The sequence below is a fragment of the Ursus arctos genome, unplaced genomic scaffold (genome assembly GCF_023065955.2).
Source record: "Ursus arctos isolate Adak ecotype North America unplaced genomic scaffold, UrsArc2.0 scaffold_16, whole genome shotgun sequence".
Lineage (NCBI taxonomy): Eukaryota > Metazoa > Chordata > Mammalia > Carnivora > Ursidae > Ursus > Ursus arctos.
This window is the reverse complement of record NW_026622830.1, coordinates 23585535-23604602: the sequence shown is the minus strand read 5'-3', so window position 1 is coordinate 23604602 and position 19068 is coordinate 23585535. Positions and strand designations below refer to the sequence as shown.

General features: G+C 42.2%; 1 protein-coding gene across 5 annotated transcripts in view; it reads right to left on the bottom strand.

The window, feature by feature from the left end:
- The window catches only part of PIGU (phosphatidylinositol glycan anchor biosynthesis class U), an 80097-nt gene that overhangs the window by 26014 nt on the left and 35015 nt on the right, over positions 1 to 19068 (bottom strand). For 4 of the 5 annotated variants that reach the window (XM_057312578.1, XM_057312576.1, XM_026503327.4 and 1 more), the window contains one exon: positions 9280 to 9377. The exons of the other annotated variant lie outside the window; for it this stretch is intronic. In XM_057312578.1, the coding sequence (XP_057168561.1) occupies positions 9280 to 9377 (98 nt within the window). The remainder of the gene's footprint in view (positions 1 to 9279; positions 9378 to 19068) is intronic. 5 annotated transcript variants of the gene reach the window in all.

The window sequence follows — 19068 nt, the reverse complement described above, 5'->3', positions numbered from 1 at the left end:
AATGAAGTACTAACACACACTATAATAGGGATGAACCTTGAAAACTTCATGCTAAGTGAAAGAAATCAGTCAAAAAACCACATATTGTATGATTCCTTTTATATGAAATGTCCAGGATAGGAAAGCCTATAAAGACAAAAGCAGAATACTGATTGTTTAGGGCTAGAGGGGAGAGGGGCACTGGGGAAAAACAGAGTGACTGTTAATGGGCATGAGGTTTCTTTTTGGGTGATAAAAATGTTCTAGAAACGATTGTGGTAATGGCTGCATGACTCTGTGAATATCCCAAAATCACTGAATTATATTTTAAATAGGTAAATTGTATGCTATGTAAATTATACCTTGATAAAAATAAAAGCTGTTAAAAGAAAAACCATAAATAAGTAAAAAGACAAATGAGAAACTGGAAGAAAATTTACAGACAAAGGGTTAATACTCCTAATATATACAGGATTTTTAAAAATTGAGGGGAAAACAGACCTAAATCCAACAGAAAAATGAGAAGGAAAAATGAACAGACAATCCACAAACATGATAGAGTGTTCAAACTCACTCATATTTAGAGAAATGCTAATTAAAACACTGAGATACCATTTCTCATAATCAGACTGGCAAAAATTTTAAAATGTGACAACACATTCTGTTAGCAAGGCTGTGGAAAAACAGGCACTATCACCCATTACTGGTGGGAATAAAAACTTCATACAATCCCTGTGGAGGAAAATTTGAAAAGACCTAAAAAAACTACATATATACTTACCACGGATCAGTAATTCTACTTCTAGAAATCTACCTTGAAGATACCCCTCTGACAATATGAAAATACATATACACAAGGTTACTCATTAAGGCATTAATTGTGATTGTAAAATATTAGAAACAATCTAAATTCCCATACAAAGGGAAAAAGTTGAACAAACTATGGTACGTCCATACAATGGCGTATGTAAAAATGTACAATATTCCGCTGTAAAAAAAGAATGAAGATCTCTATGCATCAATTTGCAGTGACTTCCAGGAACTAATAGTAAAGAAAGCAAAGCACAAAAGGGTACCTAGAGTACGCGATCCTTCATATAAGAAAGAAGGAAATACACGTGTACCTGTTCATTTGTGCAAAAGAAACACAGGAAGGGTAAACCAGAAACTAAAATAGTTACTTAGGGTGACAGAGAAAGAAGGAAAAAGGAAAGAACAAGTTAGCAGGGATGAAGATAGGGTGATATTTCTCCGAATATGTTTTTTGTTGTAGCTGATTCTCAGAACCATAGCAATACTTCTTAGTCTCTTCACATATCCCCCAATAAACAAAACATTAAAGCCAACCAAGGTGTAGGGGAAAGCCCAAATCATACAAACAGTAATACATGAGCTTAACTATATCACAAATAAGATAACTATGCAGAAGGGCCACGTGTGAGAAGAACTAACCTGAGTGACTTTGAGAAACAGTAAGCTGACACAACACTGTCACGCTAAAGACAAAAAGAACTACACGCACATGGTATAATCCAGTCAGCAGATATGTTTCTGACATGGGTATTTCTCACAGCAATTCGAGAACAACTTTGTATGTGTTCTAGAACTGAACATATTAGCAAATAAACTGCAGATGATGACAGTTGGGCTTCCAAACCTTAGAGAAAGAAATTATACACAAGGCAAAGGGAGACACTAAAGTGAGCCCTGTGGCGTTGGACTGGAGTCACAGGTATCAGTATAAACAGATGCTGGGATCAGAGGCATTAGTATGAAGACACAGAGCGAGAAAGAATCACAGACATGTTTGGGGGGGCGGTTAGTGGACATGCATGCATTTCATAGCTCTGTCTGCTAAAAGCATACCTATAACCCTTGGTTTCTAAATAGCATTCACCAATAGAAGGAACCAGGAATCCTCGAAGAAGTAGTTAATTCCAGAACTGGGGCAGGGAAAATACAAGATGAGCCTAGAACATCTTATGGTACCCGAAAGAAAGGAAGGAAAGGCTCAGAAGAACACAAGAGCTGATTTAAAGGAGCCCCCTTTTCTATGTCAAAGCTAGAAAAATGTGAGCAATGGGCTAATATTAGATTTTTTTTTGAGGTGAAATTCACACAACATACATTTAACTATTTTAAAGTATGCAGTTCAGGCGCTTTAACGGTTGCCATGAAAGAAGTTTGAGGTGCCTGAGAGTAAGCTCCCACTCTACACTCCTGCTGCAAAGAAAGCAAGTTCCAGACCAGATTCCGGTATACTTAACAGCTATTTATTAAACAAATATTCATTAGCAAGCAGGCACAAAGCACTTCACACAAATCATTCTAGAAGGTCCATTAAGTCCCAGCTCTGTCCCCTTCCAGTTGTTCCAATCACCTATTGTAAAAAAGCTTCACTTGGGGCACCTGGCTGGCTCAGTTGGAAGAACATGTGACTCTTGATCTGGGGACTGTGAGCCCTGCGTTGGGTGTAGGGATTACTAAAAGAACAAATAAATAAATAAACTTAAAAAAAAAAAAAGCTTCACTCAAGGCAGAAGTGACAATATGAAAATATTCCAGAGGCAGGGGAAATCCTCCTACAAAGGCTTGACAGAAGATGGATTAGGAATGAAGCCTGGGGCACCGTCTCCAAGGGAAGAAGTTATAGACCTTCCTAGATTCTTTTTTTTTTTTTTAAGTTTTTTTTTTTTTAAGATTTTATTTATTCGACAGAGATAGAGACAGCCAGCGAGAGAGGGAACACAAGCAGGGGGAGTGGGAGAGGAAGAAGCTGGCTCATAGCGGAGGAGCCTGATGCGGGGCTCGATCCCATAATGCCGGGATTACGCCCTGAGCCGAAGGCAGCCGCTTAACCGCTGTGCCACCCAGGCGCCCCGACCTTCCTAGATTCTTATTCCCTTTTCATGCGAGTATAATAAGCGTCTCTAAAACAGTTTAATCAATTCCATTTCTTTTGAATACTTCAATTGCACTCACTTTTTTTAAGTTTATTTATATTTTGACAATTGACAATATACAGATACAGAACATTTCCATCATCACAAGAAGTTCTACTGACAGCACTGCTGTAAAATAACAGTTTCAAGAGAATATTATATTTCTGGGGATGGAAAAAGATTCCACAAAAAGGAGTCATCCACAGACAAATTCAAAGAGGAAGGCACTTAAGGTTCTGAGTTCCCTGTAGAGTTGATCATCTGATCCTTTCTTCCTAAAAAATACTCCCATCTAGCAGAGAAGGGAGGCAGGGAGGGAGGGAGGAAACCACAGCCCAGGGATGGAGGAAAAAACCCTCGAAAGTAAAAATGTTCTTTTGGTTCGTTCTTCCCTTCCTCCCTACTTAATGGTATTTAAGAAGGAGAGAAGTGGGAAGTGGAAAAGACAGCCATGAAGAACTGAACCAGGTAGATTGTTCAAATCCACTCTCTGAGGAGAGTCTGAGGCACAGACCCAGGAGATGAGGTTTCACTTTTCACAAATCCATTAGCAGCCCCTACATTTTGGTTTGCTGCCATGTTCTCAGTGCTTTATTGGACCTAAAGCGTTACTGTCGATGCGTGAGTGGAAAATGGTATTTTTCCTGGCAAATCTGTGATGTAAAATGTGCATTAAATTTTAGGTATAATTTTTGTTAAGCCTTGGTCTAGGGGTCGGGTTTGCTTTAGGAAACAAGAGCCCCGAGAATATAGTGTTATGTGGAATGTTTACCAAATCTACTTATAAAACCTGGGTCTGATTAAAGATTAAGTAATCTTTCAGGACCACTCCCATTACACCAAGTGAGGCTTGCCTGAAAGGCTTAAGAAAGAAACTCGAGTGACCCTTTCTTTGATGGTGTGCTATTTATAAACCCTAGAGCCAGACTCATCTGGAGGTCCACATTGCACATTTCCCAGTGAGCAGATAAGCATTCATCCTACCCACCTCTTTTTCTCAATAGCAAATGCTCACTTAAAAAGAAATGAATAAGTTGAAGGGTTGGGACAATGGTGCCTTAAACATTTGGATCAATTTTTAAAAAACTTTTCATCGTAAAACACAAAATACAGAAAACCACATAAAACAAATACATAACCTAGTGAGTGAATGATTATGAGACAAAATCCATAAGGTTAAGAGGAAGAAATGTCCCGCCACTCTCCAAGTCTCTCTCTGTGCCCTGTCCCAGCCACAGCCTCCCCCTCCCTCCAAAGTCACCACTGATCCTGGCTTGTAGAGATTCACTTCCTTGCATTTCTTAATGGTTTTCTATCAAAATGTGCATCCCTTTACACTATAGTTTAGCTTGCCTGTTTTTAAAAAATTTAATGCAACTTTTAAGTCTCTTAATTTATAGGTCCTCCAACCCATTCCACTTGTGCCCCCTAACAATTCATGGGTTGAAGAACCTGGGCATTTAATCTGTAGAACTTCCCACAATCTGGTTTTTGCTAATTACATACTTTATCTTCAGTATTTCTTGCAAATTGGCAGCTGGATCCTGAGGCTTGGTCAATTTCGATTTGATCCCCTTGGCAAAACTCTGGTGGTGGTGTGTTCTTTTCTCAGGAGGCATGATTTTTGTTTGTTTTTCATATTAGTAGCTATTAACACTCAATGCTTAGATCAACCGGTATTGCAAAATGATGATATCCTACCAATCTATCTTCATTTGCAAGCTCAAAAATCTATAGTAGCTCACCTACTATATGTTTACCTAATGGTATAGGAAAGACAAGATAAACGCTTAACTTTTTCCTTTTAGTTCCAGTTTTCAAGGTAATGAATTGGTTCTCTGTCAATTCTCCTAATTTAACCAATTACCAACTAACCTTTTTATTATCATTATGAATGCCTGGATTTAAATATAATTATGGGTTTTAATCCATTGCAATTCTTTTTTTTTTTTTTTAAGATTTTATTTATTTATGTGACAGAGAGACAGCCAGAGAGAGAAGGAACACAGCAGGGGAGAGGGAGAGGAAGAAGCAGGCTCCCAGCGGAGGAGCCCGATGTGGGACTCGATCCCGGAATGCCGGGATCACGCCCTGAGCCGAAGGCAGACGCTTAACGACTGCGCTACCCAGGTGCCCCAATCCATTGCAATTCTAATTCTAATGAAACTCGAGCTGTCCATCTTTGGTCAGTGGGCGCCCTTCAAGTTGGATCCTGAGTCCTTCTGAGATGACCCCCACAGCCTTTCATAGCTTCCTTGTTTTCTGGTATCACAATGGTCTAGGATTATCCTGTACGTTTCCTGCCCTAAACCTAGAATCAGCCATTTCTCTGAGAAACTCATTTCTTTTAATGAGTAAAAATGGTATTGTAAGATCACAATCTGAGCCCCAAGGATACTCATTGATGCTGGGCTGGTCATTGTTTTCTAGACTGTACAGCGGACATAGACACACGCACATACACATATATACACACACACATATTCAAACCCCTACAGGGGCCAGGCAGGTAACAAAGGAGCGAAGGGTAATAGAAATGAAGCCCAGGGACAATGCTAAACTGTGAAGCGGGTATACCTTGTCTAAAGGAGACAGATCTCCCAATTTTCCAAAAGAAGCCAGAAATATAAATGTTTAACATGAATTTTAAAAATGTTGACAACTAATTAAAATAATTAAATAGCATGGTCAAATAAAGCACATCTGTGGGCCAGATGTGGTCTATGGGCTATATACTCTCAACCTGAAAAATGTAACCTGTAGTTACATGCCAGCAGTTATATGGCTGCTAATGTATAAACAAATTTAGGGAAGTAAGAGAATTCTCAGACTGCTTAAGAAAAGCCTAACTATAATAAGAAAGGGGAGAAATGTGTAATTATCTCCCTCTCCCAACTCTCTAAAGCACTAGGGAGAAAAGCATTTTCTAGGGGTGCCTGGGTGGTGCGGCTGGTTGGGCATCTGACCCTTGGTTTCGGCTCAGGTCATGATCTCATGGGTCATGAGATCCAGCCCCGCATCGGGCTCCATGCTCAGTGCCGAGTCTGTTTCAGATTCTTTCTCCCTCTCCCTCTGCCCCTCCTGCTCCTGCTGTCACTCTCTCTCTCAAATAAATGATAAATTTTTAAAAAGAAGAAAAAAGAAAAGCATTATCTATACAGAAACTGTTTCTTTCTCAGATATGGTGAAAAAGGCAAAAAGTCAGTTACCAGGAAAAAAACCCAAAACTCTAAAGGAGGTTGAAACCTAACAAAAGTTTTTATACCTAAGTTCTTGGGCTAATAAGAGATATATTTTACATGATAGTTATATTAGAGGCAACAAAACTGGTGGAAAAGTTCATTGCAATTGCCTGATCAAGTGCTCACACTCTTTTTCACCTGTTCTAAAGAGAAAGGAAGCTAACAGCATTGCCACCTCTGCCTCGGCCCCCTCCTGGAAGCAGCAGAGACCACAAAAAGTTGCTGGGGAAAGAGAGTAAGATGTGAAAATTTCAGATAAGGTCCCAGAGAAGGCCTGGGGAAGGACCCAGTTATCAAGAAAGACCTGGTTGGGGGGTACCTGGGTGGCTCAGTTGATTGGGCATCTGGTTCTTGATTTTGGCTTAGGTCATGATCTCGGGATCGTGGGATGGGGCCCTGCACCAGGCTCTGCTTGCAGCATGCAGTCTGCTTGGGATTCTCTCTCTCCCTCTCCCCCTGCCCCTCCTTCCTCACCTCTCTGTGCCTGCGCTCCAGAGCACACCCACACTCACTCTCTCTCTCAAGTAAATAAACAAAATGTTAAAGGAAAAGAAATAAAGACCTGGTTGGTTTGGCTCCTTTGTGGCAAGCTGATATCATGTGACCTGCTCCAGGCTCCAGAAAGTACAGAAATCACAGGATTAACCTCTTCAGTTCAGACAGGAAGTCAGATTGGGTTAAAGCAAAAACCGGAAGAACACTCACGAGGTATTTCCCCCTAATTTCTGTTACTTTTTTTCAAAGAAAATAAGAACTTCAAGCCGTCTAAGGGGGTCCAAGATTTAGAAATCAGAAGCAAAAGGAAGGAGGGAACTAGAAACTTGCCTGACTGTACCATGAGCCCCCCTCTGCCAGCCCCATAGCTTCAGCCTGGAGGTCCTGTGCACTTGGCATATCCTTCACTGTAGCTCTAGGCCCTGTACCCTCAAGTGGCTCTCTCTTTTATTCTGAATGCTATCAAATCATAACATTTTAGCTTCTAATTTAAACCAGGCTGTAGGCCAAGGTCAAAAGAAGAGTAAAGTAGGGGGGAGGGGACCAGATGAGCTTAAACTACCATTCTTGTAAGTGACCCACCAGGGATCCAGATGCAGCATCCCCTGCCTTTGACCCTGAAGCCTTCCTGGGTTTCTTCCTGCAAAGAGGAAAACAACTTGCCTCTGGCACTGATGAGACATTCGCTTGTCTGCACCCTGCCTTCTGTACTTTCTAGAGATTCCACTGGAAGAATGGAGGTAGGTTTGTAGTGTCAAAGGAAGAGGTACAAACTAATTTTTATAGTTCCTTTGAATCCAGAAAATGAATTATTTTCTTTCCCCCCTCATCACCCCACATACCCTCAGACCGATGACCATGTCCTTTCTATGAACTCTTACACTCTAAGACTTGATGTGATAACCCTTTGCAGTAACTAATATTATATTATCCCCATTCTGAGGCCCAGAGAAGGGACTGAATAAGGTGACTGGTTGAGCTGCTCAGTTCCATGACTCAGTTGTACCGTCCACTGATATCAGGAGGAAATTTGAATTTTATTTTTATTTTTATTTTTATTTTTTTAAAGATTTTATTTATTTATTAGACAGAGACAGAGACAGCCAGCGAGAGAGGGAACACAAGCAGGGGGAGTGGGAGAGGAAGAAGCAGGCTCATAGCGGAGGAGCCTGATGTGGGGCTCGATCCCAGAACGCCGGGATCACGCCCTGAGCCGAAGGCAGACGCTTAACCGCTGTGCCACCCAGGCGCCCCGGAAATTTGAATTTTAAATGAAAATGATTTTACAAAAGGCAGTATTTAGAAATTGGCTTAATGAACCTTTTAAAAATTTTTAGTCAGTTCATGTGTACAAATAAATATATTTTTAATAGTACTTATTTGATAAATAGTTGCACAAAAATTCTGGTTGTATGCATTCCTCTTAGGGCTCAGACTTTCTAAAGAATGAACTGTAAATATGAGGTAATAAAGGAAATGCAAACAGCATACTGTATGTGGAAAAATTCCTGGATCCAACATGCATACAGAAAGAGAATCAGAGCAAAACTTCATAGTACAATGACATATCTATTAGACTAGCAACCATAAGTCAAATTTGAAAAGCCAGTGCTGGCAACCTGAGAGGAAATGATTCACTGCACTTCATTTCATTTTTTTTCAAGATTTTATTTTTCAGTAATCTCTACACCCAACATGGGGCTTGAACTCACAACCCTGAGATCAAGAGTCTCACGCTCTCCTGACTGAGCCCTCCGGGCGCCCCTGATTCACTGCACTCTAGACGCGGATGGTGGCACTACAAATTGGCTCAGGCTTTCTGGTGAACACTCCAGTCTTATGTAATAAGGACTATGAAACTTCTCACACCTTTGGATCCAGTGAGTCAGCTGGAGGAATACACCTTAAGGAAATAACTTAAAGAAAATCAAATTACTGTACTATTTATACCAGAGACAACCAGGGCACATCTCAAATTGCCCACACAGGACAAAGCCCAAGCTAATCATCACGTATCACTGTGCACATCGACACAAAGACGTACTATGAAGTCACTAAGATGACAAGCATATAGCCTATTTCAATAAATGGAGGTATACACTCAGTTTTAGCAACAGTGTTTATAATTAAGAACAAAGCCTCTGAAATCAGACATTTCTTAGTTTGAATCGTGGCACCGCCCCCTGTATACTTTCAAGAAATGTTTCTCGTTTAAGAACGGATTGGGACCATGCAGGACCTGCAAGTGGTTACCTGCTCTTGAGGAGATGTGTGTGTTCTCACTGGCGTGGAAAAGAGAGACAGAGGGCAGGCTCTTGCATCAGGCCACCTGAGTTCATGCACTGTCACTTGCCAGCCATATCACCTTAGGCAAATGACTACACCCCCAACATTCTAGTTGCGATTCGTGTGTCTAATATGGCTAATATTAGATGTACACATGGCTAATAATACGACCTACCCCATAAAGTTCTTATGAGGTTGAAATGAAGCAAGTAAATGTGAGATAGGGACCCAGTCCCACTGCTTTAACTGAGCCGTGCCCTTCCTTCCCCCAGGCAGTGACCAGGCCAGGTATTAAATGTCACTTGAGCGCTGGCCTGTGACCAGCAAGAGCTTACCTGGAGGAGATAGAGGAGTCCTGGAACAAACAAGGTGAGTGGGTACAGAGACTGGTATGTTGCTAAGGCAAGAAAAATAGCACTGAGGAAGGCACTACCTGTAAAAAGAAATAAATATATACAATAATCCAGCCTGAGCAATCGGGATTAGACTCGGCAAGTCCCCCAAACAAGAAAACTTTCCGTAAACTGGTCAAATAAGTTCTTGTCACATGTCTCCTTGTGTACAAGGTGCTATGCAAACTCACACACAGCGAGAGCTTCTTGGCTTGATTTCCTATGAAAGGAAAGCTAGGAAGTCAAAACTATTTATTTTAGCAACTTGAGACACCTCAACTATGTTTCCTTTAAATTTTCAGACCAAGAAAGAGTTCACAAAACTTTGGCCTAAAGATGAATAAAGGGATCAAGTCTATTAACATCTGTGTCCTATTTAACTCATCGGCGAGGCCCATAATTATTGCTTAAGCGATTCGGGGCTGGGAAACCCATCCCTATTTTACAATACCCTTTCCTTATGCATTATCTTCAGGTCAGGTGTTTATTATTAAAGTATATTAATTTTTATTAATAATGTCCCCATTCCCTACATAAAAGGGACTACTATGGAATTGTTAAACATGATGTTTTAACAAATTTGCAATGACAAGGAAAGATATCTTTAACATCCTATTAATTGAAATTTACAAAAAAGATAAATATTATGATCTCTTTAAAAAAAATGCATAAGTAAATTTTTTAAAAAAGACTAAAAGACTAGGCCCAAAGTTCACAGTGATTTTCTCTCGGTGGTTGAGTTACAGACTTTTTTTCTCAATTTTTGCTTCTCTGTATTTTCTAAACTTTCTATAATGAACATGCCTTGTTTTTGACATAAGAAAAAACTGATTTCGGGGCGCCTGGGTGGCTCAGTCGTTAAGCGTCTGCCTTCGGCTCAGGGCATGATCCCGGCATTCTGGGATCGAGTCCCACATCAGGCTCCTCCACTGGGAGCCTGCTTCTTCCTCTCCCACTCCCCCTGCTTGTGTTCCCTCTCTACTGGCTGTCTCTCTCTCTCTGTCAAATAAATAAATAAAATCTTTAAAAAAAAAAAAAAAGAAAAAACTGATTTCCTTTTTTTTTTTTAAGGTTTATTTATTGGGGCACCTGGGTGGCTCAGTGGTTATGAGCCTTCAGCTCAGGTCATGATCCCAGGGTCCCGGGATTGAGCCCCACATGGGTCTCCCTAATCAATGGGGAGCCTGCCTCTCCCTCTCCTGCTGTAGCTCTCCCTGCTTGTGCTCTCTGTCAAATAAATAAATAAAATCTTTTTTAAAAGGTTTATTTATTTTAGAGAGAGAGTCAGAGCATGAGTGTGCATGCCCAAGTGAGCAGGAGTGGGGTTAGGGGGGAAGGGGCAGAGGGAGAGAGAGAACCTCAAGCAGACTCCCCACTGAGCACTGAGCTCGGAGCCTGGGTGACACCAGGCTCGATCTCATGACCCTGAGACCACGATCTGAGCAGAAACCAAGAGTCAGATGATCAACTGACTGAGCCACCCAGGTGCCCCAAAATGGATTTCTTTTCTAAAAAACTAAATAGCTATTCTCTTTCAGTTGGTTTTAGACCACAGAGTACCCTAAAACCAAAGCCTGAGAACCCAAATTTGCAAGTGAGGTTTCAAAGTGGCCCAAGAATCAGGAGAGTGTGATTGATGGTCCAAGGCTAGTATCTTGTAATGATAATGTTTCATATAATGACAGGACTCATGGTCACTCTCATTAGTGTGGGGTCAACTGTTTACTAGAAATAACACACAGCCTCTCAATGGTATTTCATTAAAGGAGGGACTAGCCACTCTACTCAGTCTGAGGGGTTTGCCATCTCCCAACTCAGCTCCAGAAACAAACAGAAGGAGATGACTCCTTAGGATTTTTTGCCAACCAAAGTAGTCTCTATACTTGAAACACCTCAGAGCCACCTTGGAAGAGGGGGGTTACGAATGTGACTACATTATAGGAGAGTGAGTGGAGAGAAAAGAACTTTGAGGGCTCCACCCCTCAAACCAAGGGAACTCAGCCGCTAGGAACAATTCCTGGTTGAAGGAAAATGGAAGGCAGGCAGAAAAAGGAGCAAAAGCTGGAAGTAGAAGATCAGGGACAGAATTCTACGGGGCGGGCTGCTTCGCCATGCTCATCAGTGCCAGGCATGATGTCCTTGTACACATGACTGAGCAGGGGCAGGATCATGCCCAGCCAAGCTGCACCACCAGCAGAGGCCCCCACATCCGCGCTGAGCCGCAGACACCCAGACCCAGGACCAGGTCAGTTCGGAGACAGGGAGATGGCAGTGGTGGGAAAGGTATTGTTCTGGAGTCTAACAGCTAGGGTGGGTTCAGGGTTCCCTGACTTGGCCAAAAATCTGAAGGGCATTTTGTAGGAAACCAGCTAAGGGAGGGAAAAAAACTGGAAAGAACTTTTAAACTTAGCATGACTTTCTCCAGAGACTGGGGTGGGAGAAAAAAGAGGCCTTTTAGCAGAGGAGGGAGGCTAATGTTCCAACACCATCCATTCTTACAAAGTGGTGAAAACAAACACGTGACTTTCACCCCTCTCTCTCCCAGGAGACACCAGGGAGCCAAATAAACAGAGCCACCTCCTGCCTTAATTGCCTGAGATCAGTAATTACTTGTCCGGAGCAGCTGACTATCTATAAGGCCCAAGAGAGAAGAACCGGCTCATGGCATCATAGAATGGACTTGGGAGTTTCAGAACACCTCCTCCCAAGATCACGAAGAAGCCATCTTCCTTCCTTAGATGACTCATTCGGAAGGAAGGTCCTATTCCTTCTGCCGTGCTCCAGCAGTAAGTGGTGTCAAGATCTCCCTGGCTACTGCAGTGATCCTTCACCTCTCCCACCACACTTCCTCCAGCAGTCACCACGGCCTGCTGATCGACCTCAGGGACATCCACCACCACAGTTCCTGCTTTCATCGTCTGTTGCTTCTCCTCCTCAATGGTCTCCCCAGTTTCCTCCCATCTAGTCCTCCAGAGAAGTAACAGAAGAATTCTTCTAAAACACTGATTACATTGTGTTAAGCCCCTCTTTAAACACTTCTGATGCTTCCATTTCATCTAGCGGATTAAGTCCAAACTCCAGAAGCAACAAGGCCTTTCGCTATCTGGGTCTTAATTCTCCAGCTTCAACTCTCACTGCTCTCCTACACACAACCCATCCTCCAGCTACTCTGGACCGCTCCCTAGTTTCTGAAAACACCATGCCCTTTCATCCCCGTGTCTGTTCTTAGCCTATTCCTTCTGCCCAAGCTGTCCTTCCCTGTCCCCCTTCTGGTAGAAACCCATCCTCCAGTGGCCAACAGAAATGTCAGGGCCTGGGTCCCTGAAATGAAGCCTAAGCAGACAGGATAACAGTAGTGATTATAGCTAATGATAGTCACTTACTAGGTGCCAGGCACCTATCTTCTGTATCCAGAACAATGCTGGACTAAAAAAAATAAGAAATAAAAAAAATTTTTTTAAAGCCCTCAGTAAACATCACAAGCACCTTGTGAAACCTCTATTTTTCTACCCATTTTTATTCTACCCATTTTACAGGTAAATAAACCAAGGCACAGAAACAGAAGGTTAAATAATGTATCATTTTAAGTAATGGAATCACTCAGATGATTCCAGCGCCCGTTTTCTTTTTTTTTTTTTTAAGATTTTATTTATTTATTTGACAGAGAGAGACTGCGAGAGAGGGAACACAAGCAAGGGGAGTGGGAGAGGGAGAAGCAGGCTTCCCGCCGAGCAGGGAGCCCGATGCGGGGCTCGATCCCAGGACCCTGGGGTCATGACCTGAGCCGAAGGCAGACACTTAACGGCTGAGCCACCCAGGTGCCCCAAGTGCCCATTCTCTTAATTCATTCAATACCCTCATTCAATACCGATACTGTCTCATAAAAATCTGCTAATGTTGCTCTCTCTCCCCGTTTGTCTGTGAGTTTCTCAAGGGCAACAAATCTCTCTTCACTCTGAACCTCCAGCACCTAGCACAGTGCCTGGCACACCTGATGAATGAATGAGTGAGTATCATTCAGGCAGATACATATGAATCCCTCTGACAAATCCAAGCACATTAAAGAAAACCAATGTTTCTTTTTTATTGAGATATAACTGACATACAGCACTGTATTGGTTTCAGGTGTACAGCATAAAGATTTGATATTTGTGTAAACTGCTAAATGAGCACCACAATCAGTCTAGTTGAACCCAAGTTCTTGAGGAAGGAAAGCTTAGCAAGTGTTAAAGCACAGGTAATGAAACATGGGCAAAGCACAAATGAAATCTGACTCTTGAATACAACAGAGCCTGCTGAATAGAAGTTGAGGACTTGCGGCAGGGGGCTGGGCACAGAGAATGATGTCTGTGGAGTACGCTACTGGATGGCAGCGGCCTGAGGTCCAGCAGCAGAAACATGGTGCTGCAACAGCCAGGAGCCTGTGTGGGATGCTGGGCCAGGTGTGGTTGCACATACATGGTCTGAGCCAAAGTGAGGGGCATATGGAGACACACAAGAGACTCAGACAGGGCAGATACGTTTTGAAAAAAGCTAGAAGGGGCAAGGTGAATGGATTAGGAGGGCAGAGGGATGATGATATGTGCTTGGGGCAAGGTCAGGAAAGATAAAGAAAAGTAAAAGGAGGGGCACCTGCCTGGCTCAGTCGGTAGAGCAAGAGGAAAGTACAAAGCTAGTCCATCAGGAGAAACTGACACCTAAGTTTTGAACAATGATTCAACGAGGCCTGGCAGTCCAAGGGAACAGCGAGTACACAGGCAGGAGGACGAGGGACAGAAGGGTGGGGGGGGGCTATAATTAGCTTGACGGGCAAAAACAGGGCAAGAGTTGGGAGGAATGACTGGGAAAGGGCACAAAAGGGGCTCTTGTGGATGTTGGTAACATTCTGTTTCTTAATCTGAGTACTGATTACTCATCATTTTGTGCAAATTCATGGAACTGTACACTAACGATTTGTGCACTTTCTGTATATATCTTATATATACTTCAATAAAAAGTTATAATCTACAAAGTCTCAGCATGCAGGTAGGTAGGGGTCAGGTGACAGACTGCACAATCATTCCAAAGCATTGACCAACAGGCCTAGACATGACATCTCAAATAACGCCTGACACTGCAGGCTCATCTGGACAAGAGTTAGGGCATCCTATTCATCTAACCGGGAGGAACTATGCCAAGAGGACTGTGAGTTTTACCAAAACAAGATAACCTACTATTTATCTGCTAATATGGCCCAGATACTTGGATACTGGGTTTTCGGTCCAAGCCCTAGTCTTTGGCCTTGTGATGGGACTATTAAAGTCAGTCAGTCACATGTGTATGTGCCCTGGCTATAATATCAGGGAATTTCATTATCTATCCATCTAGCTTTGAATATGTTTTCCAACTCTCTATTTGTATCAGGGTGGGGGCCAAAACAAGCCCTGGCAAGACCTGGGGTAACAATGCCTCCAGGGACTGCACCTTGAAGCCATCTGGGCCAGGCAGGCAGCAGGGCTACAGGATAGAGCAGGAACACAGACGAGATGGGGCTCTGGGAGCTGGCTCCAGATACGGACTGTAAGTGGAATGAGCAGAGAGGGGTCACAGTGACCTGTACCAGACAGTGACCTTTACCAGGAGAGGCAGTGGGACAGACTGGAACGTGATGAAAAGGGCTGTGATCCCACAGGACACTCAGAAGACACGTATTAAGTCCTTCCAATAATGCCAGGAGGTGGGTGCTATTACTATTCCCATTTTACAGAAGAGAAAACTGAAGGACAGAAAGGTTGTTTGCCCAGGGTCACAAAACTAGTGAATAATAATAATAGAATTTGAACCCAGACAGTCTCATTCCAAACCCCACACTCTTTTTAACTACATCACTATGCTACCTCCTTGATCTCAGTCCATAAAAATCACAATACGCAGAGCAACTATTTATTGAATGGGTTCTGCTAAGGAAGCATGCTAAGCATTTTCTATTTCTTGTTTATTCTTCCACTATCTATGAGGCAGACATTATCTCTGTGATCATACGGAAGCTCCCGAGGTTTTGTGATTTGCCCAAGGCTACAGAGCCGGTAACTAGAAACGAGCAGGTTTTGGAGCTGGGGTGATCTGACAAAACCGCAGGCTGCTTCATCCTAGGGTTCTCTATGACCTTCCTCATGGGCGGGGCTTTGCCCTAGAGGAGCCCCTTATGGAAGTGATGGGCTCAGGCCTGAGGATCATTGCTCTGCCATTGCTCTTCCACAGCTATGCTCCAGGAAGAGACCCTCTCATTTTTACCTCCAAGTCCTCCGCAGAAGGCTCAGGGAGCCCCTATCAATCCTGAGGGATCTTTTTAAAAAGAGGACATTATTAAGAGTAAAAACCAACATCACTATTTACTGAGCTCTTAGTACATCCCCCACACCAGGCTGTGTTTTACACGCACCATCTCATTCGTTCTTTATATTTGCTCTGTGCAGTAGGGACTGTTTCGATCCCCACGTTATAGATAAGGAAACTGAGGACCAGAACAGTTAAGTGACCTGGTCAAGGTAATACAGCCAGGAAATGGGGGAGCTGGGATTAGCTACCAGATTTGTCTGACTCAGAGCAGCCTGAGCTCTTAATCGCCCTGGACTGCCTCTGAGAGTCCTTCTTTTTCCTTGAGAAGCAAGTCCTGTCGCACACACGCCTATTTGGTGGCACAAGGAGAGCTGGAAGGGTCCTTAGGTGGCAAAGCTCAAGAATTCCTAGTTTGGAACATCTCATTATTGACAAAACCCAACACTGAACAAGCAGGACTACCGTATTAACATCTGTTTGTTTTCCTTTTTAAAGCCTAATGAAGATTATTTTACAGGGATGGAATATTTTAATTAGCCACTGAAAGGCAGACGACCCGTTGACCGAAAGCCCCAATCTTTGAAGTGAAACCCAAACCGCTCCACTAAAATAACATCAACCCTGACCTTAGACCTGCTTGGGCCAACTTCACCAAAAGGACATCACAATACAATGGCCTGGGCCTTGTCCTGGCCGATAGCTCTTGATGTGTCCCAGGCAACCCCGGACTGCCACAAAGCAGGCCACGGGAGAGCAAGCAGAAGGGGACAGAGCCAATGAGGACGCTCCGTTCTGTGGGACACTAGCTCCGTGGAAATCTGGGGAGAGAGTTGCCAAGTTTACTTCTACTGTCCCTAACTTCTTATCAATCAAGTAAATTTGTTTTTAATTACGTGCTCAGTGAACAAACCTTAGGAAAAAACAGATATGGAAAGGAAACAAACATGAGCTTACTCTACAGAAATAAGTATTATGCTTTTGGAATCTATTTTCTATCTATTTTTGTGGTTTTAATATAGTTGAGATTGCATTTTATTAAAATATACAGTCTTGTATTCTGCCTTAAAAAATAAGTATTCTCACATATTTTGCAATTTTTTTTTAAGATTTATGTATTTATTTGAGAGAAAGTGTGAGCAGGGGGAGGGGCAGAGGGAGAGAGAGAGAATCCTCAAGCAGACTGTCTGCTGAGTGCAGAGGCCTGACCTGGGGCTGGATCCCAGGACCATGAGATTGTGACCTGAGCCAAAATCAAGAGCTGGCTGCTTAACCGACTGAGCCACCCAGGCACCCCTGCAATTATTTTTAAACATATGGGCAAACCATGCTTTATGTAGTCATTCCTCTATTTTGAGATTTGTTTTTTTCAGAGAGAAAGAGAGTGCTCGCACTCACACGCGGGTATATGCAAGTGGGGGGGAGGGGCAGAGGGATCTCTCTCCGTTTGAAGTGTTTTCCATTTTTTCTAGTCATAAATAATCTTGCAGTTAATGGCTTTGTATCATAAAGCTTTGTCTATATTTCTGCACTGCTTTTGGATAGGTTCTCAAAAGTAGAATTAATAAATCAAAAGTATAAACATTTTAAGACTACTGCCAAACTGTTTCCCAAGAGGCCTGTACTAATTTCTAAGTCAACTCACCATATAGGAGAATGCCTATTTGACAGCACCTTTGTCAGCACTGAGAATTATCTTCTAAAATCTTTGCCAATTTGAAAGGGAAAAAAAATAAGCCATTCTTGTGTTATTTCAATTTGGTTTTATTGATTATCTATGGAGTTGAATATTTTCCCATATTTTTTAGTCATTTATATTTCTTCTGTGTGAATTATCTCAACTGTTTTTTTTTTTTAAAGATTTTATTTATTTATTTGAGAAAGAGAAGAGCAGAGCAGGGGAGGGGGGGAGAGGGAGAAACAGACTGCCCACGGAGCAGGGAGCCTGACACAGCTCCCTGGTATCATGACCTGAGCTGAAGGCAGATGCTTAACTGATTGAGCCACCCAGGTGCCCCCCAACTGTTTTCTTCTTTAAATGAAGAGTGAATTATTCCTTTATAAATTTTGTTAAAATTTAATTATGTGGTACAAATGTGAAATGTAGAAAAATGACTTGCAGATTTTATAAGTGAACCAACGTTATTGTATATTCTGTTAGTAGAGATTATTAATATACTCAGAGTTAAGAGTGGTTCAGAGACCCAACTAAAATAGAATTCTTCAAATATTTTGACAGATTTTAACAGACTGTTATTTGTGATGGTCTCTGTTTACAGCTACCAACAATGGAAAATAACTTAAATGTCCAACAAAAGGGAAGGTCTGGGACCCCACAACAAATATACCAAGGAATGGAAGTGGAGGTGGGGCAGGGTGATGAAAGACTTTTACTTTTTATTTTATACATTTTAATTTCTTTTATTCTTACCAAGTACTTCAACTATTTACATGAACTGCTCCTAAAGTTGAAAAAAAAAAAAACAAAAAAACTAAATTTAAAGGAACTGACAAATATGTGACCAATGTCACACAATTCACATGAAAGAAGTGATAAAAGTAAAACAAAATGGGGGCGCTTGGGTGGCTCAGTCGGTTAAGGGTCCCCCTTCAGCTCAGGTCGTGATCCTAAGGTCCTGGGATCGAGCCCACGTTGGGCTCTCTGCTCAGCAGGGAGCCTGCTCCTCCCTCTCCCTCTGCCTGCCGCTCCCCCTACTTGTGCGCTCACGCTCTCTCTGTCAAATAAATAAATACAATGTTTATTTATTTATTTTTAAAGAATATTTATTTATTTATTTGACACAGAGAGAAAGAAAGAGAGGACAAGCAGGGAGAGCAGCAGGCAGAGGGAGAGTGAGAAGCACGCCCCCCACAGAGCAGGGAGTTCGACGTAGGGCTCGATCCCAGGACCCTGGGATCATGACCTTAGCCGAAGACAGATGCTTAACCAACTGAGCCACCCAGGTGTCCCTAAATAAAATCTTTAAAAAAATAATAATAAAACAATATTGTGTGTATAACATTACAAAAATGTCTATGTATTCATCTAACAGAAATCTGGATCAATATAATAAAAAGATTTTTGTTCTGTGGAACCAAAAACAATGTAGCCACAAAAGAGATACATATAGTTTTTTACACGTTCTTCCCTCAAAACAAAACCTTTCCATTGGTTTAAAGAAACATACAAAAGACATTTTTTAAAATGGCATATTTCATTTTTGTGTGAGACTCCTACTGCATGTACCTTCAGAGCCCATGTCTTCTGTCTTTGCACTTGGCTATTTTATTTATTCAGTTAGTTAGTTAATTAATTTATTTTTTTTAGTAATCCCTACACCCATCGTGGGGCTCAAACTCATAACCCTGAGATCAAGAGTTGCATGCTCCACTGACTGAGCCGGCCAGGCTTCCCTG